The 12791-nt window shown below is 32.4% G+C and overlaps 1 protein-coding gene across 1 annotated transcript in view; it reads left to right on the top strand.

Moving 5' to 3' along the window:
- The window catches only part of ankrd13c (ankyrin repeat domain 13C), a 33444-nt gene extending 21274 nt beyond the window's left edge, over positions 1-12170 (top strand). The window contains exons 6-13 of the mRNA XM_073825768.1: positions 1063-1129; positions 5993-6137; positions 6217-6348; positions 6897-7058; positions 8634-8713; positions 8796-8894; positions 8981-9081; positions 10892-12170. Coding sequence (XP_073681869.1) covers positions 1063-1129; positions 5993-6137; positions 6217-6348; positions 6897-7058; positions 8634-8713; positions 8796-8894; positions 8981-9081; positions 10892-11022 — 917 coding nt within the window. The 3' untranslated portion in view covers positions 11023-12170. The remainder of the gene's footprint in view (positions 1-1062; positions 1130-5992; positions 6138-6216; positions 6349-6896; positions 7059-8633; positions 8714-8795; positions 8895-8980; positions 9082-10891) is intronic.
- Positions 12171-12791: the final 621 nt, after the last annotated feature.

Here is a 12791-nt window from a genome sequence, read left to right on the forward strand (position 1 = left end):
AGTATGTTTGATACTATTTTAGTGTACTATTTCAGTACATTTGTTACTACAATATTTTAGTATGTTTAATACTATTTCAATATACTGTTTCAGTACGTTTGATACTACTTCAGTATATTGTTTCAGTATGTTTGATACAACAGTATACTGTTTCAGTACGCTTGATACTGTTTCAGTACATTTCATGCTATTTTAGTATGTTTGATACAGTTTCAGTACATTCAATGGTACAAAAATGTTGATACTATTATAATATGTTAGAAGATATTGTAATAGTATTGATTCGTGCTATTTCACTATGTTTGATACTACATCAGTATACTGTTTCAGTACGCTTGATACTTTTAGTACGTTTGATTCTGTTTTAGTATGTTTGATACTACTTCAGTATATTTGGTACTGTTTTAGTACGTTTCATGCTATTTCAGTATGTTTGATACTACTTCAGTATATTTGGTACTGTTTTAGTACGTTTCATGCTATTTCAGTATGTTTGATTCTACTTCAGTACGTTTGGTACTATTTCATTGCATTCGGTACTATTTCAGCATGCTTGATACTGTTTCAGTGTCTGTTTTAGCACTGATTATCGTTCCTGTAACTCGTGATTTTTTATAAATTAAAATTATAAATTAAATTTAGCTCAGCAAATACAGTTATATGTACAATTACTGCACAAGTACTACAGTACTAAAATAGTTAGTTAGTATTTTAAATGTGATTTTATTTTTATATGTTCTGCTTTAATTTGAATTATTAAAGTTTTAGTAATTTATAGTGTTTTTGTCATTTCTTAAGTCGTTTTAATTTATCTAAATATTTTTATTATTTTTATTATGAAATAAAATAAATTATTTTAATTTATTTCAGTTAACACTTATTTTAGTTTTTATTTTAGTTTTTGCTAACAATAACAATTACTTCATAATTTTGAAGAGTTTTGGTGTTGAAATGTTGGCAAGTGTGAAGAAAATACCCTGAATCTAAAATATGAATCAATTCTGTTTTGCTTGGATTGTCCAGCAGATGTGTTTTTAAGTTGTTGATTTTTCTCTTCCACAGTGCCTTTACTCTCACGGATTTTACCCTCTGACGCCTGTAAGATCTACAAACAGGGCATCAACATCCGGTACGTTTGATCTGACTCCTGCTGTCAGCTTCACATGAGTCAGTGTCAGATTCATATTTCTGCTCTGAATGAAACCTGATATTAATATGCATCTCTATCCACCCACACTAACTAATGTCAGCTGGTTATTCAGAGTGTTGAACGTCACAGATCAGCGTTAGTTTAACAGGAAACATTCAGTTTCTGTTACCTTCACAGTTAAAGACAAAGGTTATAATAGTACACTAAAAATATGCAAAAAAAGTTTGCTACTTGAAATAAAATACACTTTAACGGTGATGACATATAAAAAACCTTAAACATATTAACTGGAAGAAAAACATGCAATTGAAGCATATCTTCATGTATTATATTATTTACATTTTTAGCTTATTTTTTTATTGAAATGTAAAAAAAACAGTCAGTGAATTTGACTAAAAATAATTTAACATTTAAAACTTTTTTGTAATGTATTTAAAATTAACATGTTTTAATATAATATAGCCAGATATTTACTTTAGGTCCACCTCTCTGAATTCAGTTTGTTTTGTGGTCCTTAGTGTTAAAAAAATTGGCACTTCTGGCTTAAAATTTTTTTTTTTTTAATATGTCTGATACTGTTTCAGTATGTTTGGTACTACAGTATTTCAGTACGTTTGGTACTATTTCAGTACATTTGATGCAATTTCAGTACGTTTGATACTATTTCAGTATGTTTGATACTACAGTATTTCGATACGTTTGGTACTATTTCAGTATACTATTTCAGTATACTATTTCAGTATGTTTGATACTACAGTATTTCAGTACGTTTGGTACTATTTCAGTATACTATTTCAGTATGTTTGATACTACAGTATTTCAGTACGTTTGGTACTATTTCAGTATACTATTTCAGTATGTTTGATACTACAGTATTTCAGTACGTTTGGTACTATTTCAGTATACTATTTCAGTATGTTTGATACTACAGTATTTCAGTACGTTTGGTACTATTTCAGTATACTATTTCAGTATGTTTGATACTACAGTATTTCAGTACGTTTGGTACTATTTCAGTATACTATTTCAGTATACTATTTCAGTATGTTTGATACTACAGTATTTCAGTACGTTTGGTACTATTTCAGTATACTATTTCAGTATACTATTTCAGTATGTTTGATACTACAGTATTTCAGTACGTTTGGTACTATTTCAGTATACTATTTCAGTATACTATTTCAGTATGTTTGATACTACAGTATTTCAGTACGTTTGGTACTATTTCAGTATACTATTTCAGTATGTTTGATACTACAGTATTTCAGTACGTTTGGTACTATTTCAGTATACTATTTCAGTATACTATTTCAGTATGTTTGATACTACAGTATTTCAGTACGTTTGGTACTATTTCAGTATACTATTTCAGTATGTTTGATACTACAGTATTTCGATACGTTTGGTACTATTTCAGTATACTATTTCAGTATACTATTTCAGTATGTTTGATACTACAGTATTTCAGTACGTTTGGTACTATTTCAGTATACTATTTCAGTATACTATTTCAGTATGTTTGATACTACAGTATTTCAGTACGTTTGGTACTATTTCAGTATACTATTTCAGTATGTTTGATACTACAGTATTTCAGTACGTTTGGTACTATTTCAGTATACTATTTCAGTATGTTTGATACTACAGTATTTCAGTACGTTTGGTACTATTTCAGTATACTATTTCAGTATGTTTGATACTACAGTATTTCAGTACGTTTGGTACTATTTCAGTATACTATTTCAGTATACTATTTCAGTATGTTTGATACTACAGTATTTCAGTACGTTTGGTACTATTTCAGTATACTATTTCAGTATACTATTTCAGTATGTTTGATACTACAGTATTTCAGTACGTTTGGTACTATTTCAGTATACTATTTCAGTATACTATTTCAGTATGTTTGATACTACAGTATTTCAGTACGTTTGGTACTATTTCAGTATACTATTTCAGTATGTTTGATACTACAGTATTTCAGTACGTTTGGTACTATTTCAGTATACTATTTCAGTATGTTTGATACTACAGTATTTCAGTACGTTTGGTACTATTTCAGTATACTATTTCAGTATGTTTGATACTACAGTATTTCAGTACGTTTGGTACTATTTCAGTATACTATTTCAGTATGTTTGATACTACAGTATTTCAGTACGTTTGGTACTATTTCAGTATACTATTTCAGTATGTTTGATACTACAGTATTTCAGTACGTTTGGTACTATTTCAGTATACTATTTCAGTATACTATTTCAGTATGTTTGATACTACAGTATTTCAGTACGTTTGGTACTATTTCAGTATACTATTTCAGTATACTATTTCAGTATGTTTGATACTACAGTATTTCAGTACGTTTGGTACTATTTCAGTATACTATTTCAGTATACTATTTCAGTATGTTTGATACTACAGTATTTCAGTACGTTTGGTACTATTTCAGTATACTATTTCAGTATGTTTGATACTACAGTATTTCAGTACGTTTGGTACTATTTCAGTATACTATTTCAGTATGTTTGATACTACAGTATTTCAGTACGTTTAATACTACAGTATTTAAGTACGTTTGGTACTATTTCAGTATACTATTTCAGTATGTTTGATACTACAGTATTTCAGTACGTTTGGTACTATTTCAGTACATTTGATGCAATTTCAGTACGTTTGATACTATTTCAGTATGTTTGATACTACAGTATTTCAGTACGTTTGGTACTATTTCAGTACATTTGATGCAATTTCAGTATGTTTGATACTATTTCAGTACGTTTGGTACTATTTCAGTACGTTTGATACTATTTCAGGATGTTTGATACTATTTCAGTAGATTTCATTATGTTTGACACTACAGTATTTCAGTACGTTTGGTACTATTTCAGTATACTATTTCAGTATACTATTTCAGTATGTTTGATACTACAGTATTTCAGTACGTTTGGTACTATTTCAGTATACTATTTCAGTATGTTTGATACTACAGTATTTCAGTACGTTTGGTACTATTTCAGTATACTATTTCAGTATGTTTGATACTACAGTATTTCAGTACGTTTGGTACTATTTCAGTATACTATTTCAGTATGTTTGATACTACAGTATTTCAGTACGTTTGGTACTATTTCAGTATACTATTTCAGTATACTATTTCAGTATGTTTGATACTACAGTATTTCAGTACGTTTGGTACTATTTCAGTATACTATTTCAGTATACTATTTCAGTATGTTTGATACTACAGTATTTCAGTACGTTTGGTACTATTTCAGTATACTATTTCAGTATGTTTGATACTACAGTATTTCAGTACGTTTGGTACTATTTCAGTATACTATTTCAGTATACTATTTCAGTATGTTTGATACTACAGTATTTCAGTACGTTTGGTACTATTTCAGTATACTATTTCAGTATGTTTGATACTACAGTATTTCAGTACGTTTGGTACTATTTCAGTATACTATTTCAGTATGTTTGATACTACAGTATTTCAGTACGTTTGGTACTATTTCAGTATACTATTTCAGTATGTTTGATACTACAGTATTTCAGTACGTTTGGTACTATTTCAGTATACTATTTCAGTATACTATTTCAGTATGTTTGATACTACAGTATTTCAGTACGTTTGGTACTATTTCAGTATACTATTTCAGTATACTATTTCAGTATGTTTGATACTACAGTATTTCAGTACGTTTGGTACTATTTCAGTATACTATTTCAGTATACTATTTCAGTATGTTTGATACTACAGTATTTCAGTACGTTTGGTACTATTTCAGTATACTATTTCAGTATGTTTGATACTACAGTATTTCAGTACGTTTGGTACTATTTCAGTATACTATTTCAGTATGTTTGATACTACAGTATTTCAGTACGTTTGGTACTATTTCAGTATACTATTTCAGTATGTTTGATACTACAGTATTTCAGTACGTTTGGTACTATTTCAGTATACTATTTCAGTATGTTTGATACTACAGTATTTCAGTACGTTTGGTACTATTTCAGTATACTATTTCAGTATGTTTGATACTACAGTATTTCAGTACGTTTGGTACTATTTCAGTATACTATTTCAGTATACTATTTCAGTATGTTTGATACTACAGTATTTCAGTACGTTTGGTACTATTTCAGTATACTATTTCAGTATACTATTTCAGTATGTTTGATACTACAGTATTTCAGTACGTTTGGTACTATTTCAGTATACTATTTCAGTATACTATTTCAGTATGTTTGATACTACAGTATTTCAGTACGTTTGGTACTATTTCAGTATACTATTTCAGTATGTTTGATACTACAGTATTTCAGTACGTTTGGTACTATTTCAGTATACTATTTCAGTATGTTTGATACTACAGTATTTCAGTACGTTTAATACTACAGTATTTAAGTACGTTTGGTACTATTTCAGTATACTATTTCAGTATGTTTGATACTACAGTATTTCAGTACGTTTGGTACTATTTCAGTACATTTGATGCAATTTCAGTACGTTTGATACTATTTCAGTATGTTTGATACTACAGTATTTCAGTACGTTTGGTACTATTTCAGTACATTTGATGCAATTTCAGTATGTTTGATACTATTTCAGTACGTTTGGTACTATTTCAGTACGTTTGATACTATTTCAGGATGTTTGATACTATTTCAGTAGATTTCATTATGTTTGACACTACAGTATTTCAGTACGTTTGATTGAAATTAAAAAATTTGGCACCTCTGGTAAAAAAAAAAAAAAAAATTAACGAAATTATAAAAAAGAAAAAAAAAAATGTATTATTTCTATAAGTGTTCATATGTGTGTTTGTGCTGTAGTTTGGACACTACACTGATCGACTTCACCGATATGAAGTGTCAGAGAGGAGACCTGAGCTTCATCTTCTGCGGTGACGCCGCTCCCTCAGAGTCCTTCGTGGTTCTGGACAACGAGCAGAAGGTTTATCAGCGGATTCATCACGAGGTACGTTCTCTGTCAGCACGGCCGTAACGTGTTCCGCGCTGGTCTGTGTATAACGTGTAACGTATGTGATGTGTTTCAGGAGTCCGAGATGGAGACGGAGGAGGAGGTGGACATCCTGATGAGCAGCGACATCTACTCCGCCACGCTCTCCACCAAATCCATCACCTTCTCCCGCGCACAGACCGGCTGGCTCTTCCGAGAGGACAAAACCGTACGTGTCTGGAGACTAAACCATTTCATCGAATTAATTACATGATGTGCCAATTAATGAATCACAAATCAATTTGGGCTGAAAAATCACCCCACAAAAGACAGGGTTTGTACAAGGTGCTTAAAAGTGCTTGAATTATTGAAAGACAATGCATCAATGAAATGTTTTGTTTTTTCATTTTTCAAGTTGTTTATTATATCTACATTTTATTCATATATTTTAATTTATTTCAGTTAATATTTAATCAGTAAGTTTGATGCAGTTTCAGTATATTTGAAACTATTCCAGTATGTTTGATCTTGACGATCTTTTTATCTAGTTGCAGTTAAACTTGATTAAATTTGACATAAAATCTGATGAATATGTCCAAAAAGTTTATAAAAAATTGCTCTTAATAAAGTAAAAATGCCCCAGGAAATCAGTTTGAGATGGTAAATATCACCTGTTAATGAAAAAGTTAATTTCCACACTGAATATGAAGATTATGAGTCACGATGTTCTGTTTGAGTGGTTTGATGGCGTCTGACAGCATCCTCTGGTTGACGCAGGAGCGAGTTGGGAATTTCCTGGCAGATTTCTACATGGTGAACGGCCTGGTTCTGGAGTCCAGGAAGAGACGTGAGCACCTGAGCGAGGAGGACATCCTGAGGAACAAGGCCATCATGGAGAGCTTCAGCAAAGGAGGGAACATCATTGAGCAGAACTTTGAGGTGAGTTCAGTCACCACTTTCCCATCTTCTGCAGGGTTTCGGGTTTTTTTTTTTAAGTATCACTCCACTAACAGAATAAAAATTTCCTGATAGTTTACACACCCTCAATAAGACCCTTATTCTTCACCTGGGATCATTTAGAGCCCTTTAAAGCTGCACTGAAACTGCATTTTTAACCTTCAATCTGTTGAGCACCATTAAAGTCCACTATATGGAGAAAAATCGTGGAATGTTTTCTTCAAAAAACATAATCTCTTTATTGCTAAAGAAAGACATGAACATCTTGGATGACATGGGGATGAGTGAATTATCAGGAAAGTTTTATTTTGGAAGTGGAGTAATCCTTTAATAAACCCATCCATAAATTAAGGCCTTAGAGACTATAAAATCAGAGCAAAAAGGAGACAATCCTGCAGGAACCCTGTTCTGGTAACATATAGGTGTTTTGATCATTCAGGAGGATCATTTCAGGTGTTGTGACTGCATTTGTCTGCTAGATTTGGTTGTTTTTTGACAGCATTTGTTTCCGGCACTGGCATGTGATTTTTATAATTGTATTATTTTTTTAAAGGGATTAAATGTTTTTTTTAATAGATATAATAACTATAAACTCCTTTTGGATCATCTATTATTCATTTACTTTACCTGTGGTATGGTGACACTCAGTGTTGGGGAAAGTTACTTTTAAAAGTAATGCGTTACAATATTGAGCAACTTCCTAAAAAAGTAACTAATTACGTTACTTAGTTACTTTTTATGGATAGTAATGCGTTACGTTACTTTTGCGTTACTTTTTAAATCTGGGCAGGGCTTGCTTGTTTCTTTTTAATATAAAAAGTTCTCATTTTTTTTTTAAAAATGTCAAATGTAAAAGCCTTTTTTACAGCAAAAGCCTCAGGTTTAGAGAAAAGTAAATTGACGTCTGTACAGTAGACCACAGAAGAACAAATGTCAAAAAAGGAAAACAAATGTTAGATTATCTTAATTTACCTAATTTCTGCTTATTAGTATGGATGAATTGGATCATCGAAGGTCGGCAGCAAAGACATCGGTTAATAAAATGGGATTAAATGCATAAAGGATATTTGTATTATTTAACATATTTAATTATTGCAGGTTTGTGTTGAATTTCAGTGTTTGTTTTCATTTTGAAGAACATTGTATCAGTTTTTTAGTGAGTGAGATGAATTAATGCATGTTCACATTTATTCTAGAACTAAAGTAACATCTTACAATTTCTCTCAACATGGGGACAGGAGAGCTTTTAATCAATAAATGGGGGAAAGAAACTGCCATTACTTATTTGAAAAAGTAACTCATATATTTTCTTGTCAATTAAAAAGTAATGCATTTTTTTACTACTGAAAAAAGTAACATTATAACGTAACTTGCGTCACTTGTAATGCGTTTCCCCAACACTGAGCTGAAGTTGATTGCACTGTATTGTAATGTGATGAGCAGCGCCATCTGCTGGTGAGAACCTCTCATGCAGTCATGTCTTTGGCCTGAGAACAAGAGATTTAGATCATTGGTGAATTCTCTATATTTGAACCTTTGTTTCTCTGTCTCTGTCAGCCGGTGAGGCGTCAGTCGCTGACCGCTCCGTCTCCAAACACTATCTCCTGGGAGGAGTACATCACCGCTGAGACGGGAAAGTAAGTCAGACCTCCATCATACTCCAACACTCGGTGCTGAGAGGAGCAGCTGGAGGCTCATGTCTTGTTTGTTTTCTCGTAGGGCTCCTCATCTGGGCCGAGAGCTCGTGTGCAAAGAGAGCAAGAAGAACTTCAAAGCAACTGTAGCCATGAGTCAGGACTTTCCTCTGGGCATCGAGTCGTAAGTGTCCCGCGCTCAGCAGACTCCAGTCCACGTCCGTGCGGCGTTTGTTTGACTGATCACGTCTCGTCTCGCTTGTTTTACAGGCTGTTAAATGTTTTGGAGGTCATCGCACCCTTCAAGCACTTCAATAAACTCAGAGAATTTGTTCAGATGAAGCTTCCGCCAGGATTCCCTGTCAAATTAGGTAGGTTTCTCTCTCTCATGTCACGTCAGACCTGGACGATTTTGATTCAAAATTTAAGATTTTATAATGAAATTTGAAAAGTTTCTGTTTGTCATTGAAAATCCAGGTAATCAAAACTTATGTTATAAAGGCCTCATAAAATTATTTCAGCATTTTTTAATCTTTGTTGCTAATATAATGCTAATAAAAATAATGTTCATTCGCTGTGCATTGACTGATGTGAACGGATACAGTTTTTGATTGTGAAAATGTAGTAGAAAATGTTGCACTTAACATTAAGATTAATAGGTGGTGTAGACGTATTGAGCATTATTTAGTTTGTTTCATGCCATTTCAGCCAAATGCAGGCATACAGTGGAATTACAAAACATTATAAGGACACACAGTGATGCAATAACTTAACTGCAAACTAATACACTAAATGAAATTCAGTGCAAAACTAATGAACTAACAATAAACTGTAAAAATACCTTGTAAACAGTACACTGTAAATGAATAAAATATAAAAAATACACCATAAACTGTAGAAATACACTGTAAACTAATAAACTGTAATAATGCACCAAACTAATAGGGTGTAAACCTACTGAACTGTAAAAAATACACAGTAAATTCATAAACTTCAAAAATAAACAGTAAACTGTACACCATAAACAAATAAACTGTAAAAATTCACCAAACTAATAAACTGTAAAAATACTGTAAACTAATACACTATAAAACATATACTGTAAACTAATAAACTAAAAATACTGTAAACTAATTAATTGTGAACTAATAAACTGTAAAAATACTGTAAACTAATACACTAAAAAAATACTGTAAACTAATAAACTGTAAAAATACTGTAAACTAATACACTAAAAAAATACTGTAAACTAATAAACTGTAAAAATACTGTAAACTAATTAATTGTGAACTAATAAACTGTAAAAATACTGTAAACTAATACACTATAAAACATATACTGTAAACTAATAAACTAAAAATACTGTAAACTAATTAATTGTGAACTAATAAACTGTAAAAATACTGTAAACTAATACACTAAAAAAATACTGTAAACTAATAAACTGTAAAAATACTGTAAACTAATACACTAAAAAAATACTGTAAACTAATAAACTGTAAAAATACTGTAAACTAATTAATTGTGAACTAATAAACTGTAAAAATTCACCAAACTAATAAACTGTAAAATACTGTAAACTAATGCACTATAAAAATACACTGTGAACTAATAAACTGTAAAAATACACCAAACTAATAGGGTGTAAACTACTTTACTGTAAATTAATAAACTGCAAACCTAAACAGTACAACATAAACAAACTGTAAAAAAAACCCACCAAACAAATAAACGGCAAAAATACATTGTAAACTACAACTGTAAAAATACACTGCAAACATACACTAATATAACATTTTTAGTTTATTAGTTTACAGTATATTATTTACACTGTAAAATTTGACTGAAAACAGTAAAGTGTTAAATAATATACAGTAAACTACACTTTTATCTAGTGTAGTTAACTCTTAACAAAACAAAGCTTAATGTAAATGTCTAGCATCTGCTGCTTGATCATTGATCATTGTAATGTACAAATAACTAGAATTACAGTTTGATATGTTTTTATTATAGTTTATGTTGCTTTTGAAGTGCCTGCTATGTTCCTCAGAATTTTGTTAAATAATGTGAAGATGGCCTCTTTTATTTGGCCTAGAAGAGGAATATAGATTGAGATACTGATGCATCCAGCCTTCAAAATCAGAGTCGTTAATGTGAACGCATGATACGATTCTCTTTCAGACATCCCCGTTTTCCCCACCATCACTGCCACCGTGACCTTTCAGGAGTTCCGCTACGACGAGTTCGACGACTCCATTTTTACGATTCCCAACGACTACAAAGAGGATCCCAGCCGCTTCCCAGACCTCTGAGCCGCTCCTCGTCCCGCCTCCATCTCCTCCCATCCGCATCCACACCTCCAGACGATTGCAGATGGAGACGCGCAGGAACTACTTGACGTCATACGGACACAAAGGGATGGCGCTGAAGCGAGTGTGAATGGGAAGCGGAGCGCAGCTGCACTACATGAAGCTCCGGATCGAGCTCCTCACCAGGAAGCGGGAGCTGGGACCGGCGCGGTACGTTAGAAACACGGAGCGTCGCTTCACTTCACATCACCTCTGTAACTGGCGGGAAATACGGCATTATAAATTATTACACGAGCCGCGTTTTCATATATACCTTTGTTACAAACTTGTATACTTCACTTAAAGGAAACGTGTATATTTAGAAAAGAAACAGAAGGCGTCTGTATATGATTTGAATTGTATGAAACCCGTCACAGAAAACATGTATATGTCATTTCTACAGACTTTCTTTGTGTAAATACCACTTCCTTCTCTGGTTGGTTTGCTCGTTGCATTATGGGAAATGGGTTCGTTCACTGTGCTTCTGTTCAGATGGTTTGCTTTCTCACATCCTAGCGGAGGATGGTAAGGACCGGACGTAAATGTAGCAGAAACGTTTGGACGGACGAGACTTTGACCTCATGTTCACCTTGATAGAGGGATGTAAATACATTCAAATTTAAATCTGTTTTCCAATGTAGTATAATTGACATGTATAACTGACGAGTACGTTTATTGAGATATTAGTGCACAACGTTTCCAGAGACGTTGGATAATAGGCTTGGAGATACGGCGGCGAGTGTTTTCTATGTGTTTGCTGTGTGCCGAGGGAAAAGGAGCTCAGCTCGCGTCACGTTTGCACCAGCAATATCCCGTTGGACAGTTTCCTCTTTTATGTCTCTCGTGTTTCGTTTTTTCCTTCTGCGACGCATCCATGACCCACTACTGGTTAGTGTGGAAACTCATGTGTTTTGCTGTTTTCCTTTTTTATTTTTGTTACCAGCTTCTTTTTTTCTGTGTTTGACGTCATTGTTTTTAGAGTTGCTTTATGCCTTCCATTCTCTTCAGATTTGCTCCCAGATGCATTGAACTCCCGGATGTACGGCAGGAACCTTGTATGAACCTGCTGCACTTTTACATGACAAATTGTAATTAATAAAATGTCCACGTATCAGTCTCTTGTGAGGGTTTGTTTTGGTTGAACTTTATTAGCAAGTCTTTATTAACAAGATATTGATGCCTTTTAGAATATTCCCAAGGATGTAAACTCATGAGAGGTGATGAGTGTGCTTAAAGCTTAACATTTTTATATTAGGTAGGTTTAATGAGTAAAAAAGTAAGGAGGAATGTGTACTGCATGTGTCGATTTTATTTGTTTCATTTTTTTTTAAATAAACTTTTTCAGTAATTTTGGTAAATTCTAGAAACTAATACCAGAAAAGCAGTAGTTACCAGTAACTATTAAGGTCATTGCACACTGACTCAGACATTTTCATATCAAAATGCTTGCTACTGATGTGTAAACTGCAGAAAATCGAACCAGATTTTTTTTTTTTTTTATGAATGAAAGTTTGGAAGCAGAGTGTAAACATGATTGACACAACGTGAGGTCTTATTTCTTTTTTAACATGCAAAAATGTCTACTTTTGAGAATTTTGGCAAAATTTGTATCAAAATTTGACTCATTTGAAATGTTTCGTTTTAAAATATAAAGTTAGATTCCAAAAATATTAGAAAAGCAGTTACTAGTAGTATTAAAATAATGTGCTTGAGGTGAGTCAACAACTACTTCG

This window comes from Garra rufa, chromosome 20 (genome assembly GCF_049309525.1).
Source record: "Garra rufa chromosome 20, GarRuf1.0, whole genome shotgun sequence".
Lineage (NCBI taxonomy): Eukaryota > Metazoa > Chordata > Actinopteri > Cypriniformes > Cyprinidae > Garra > Garra rufa.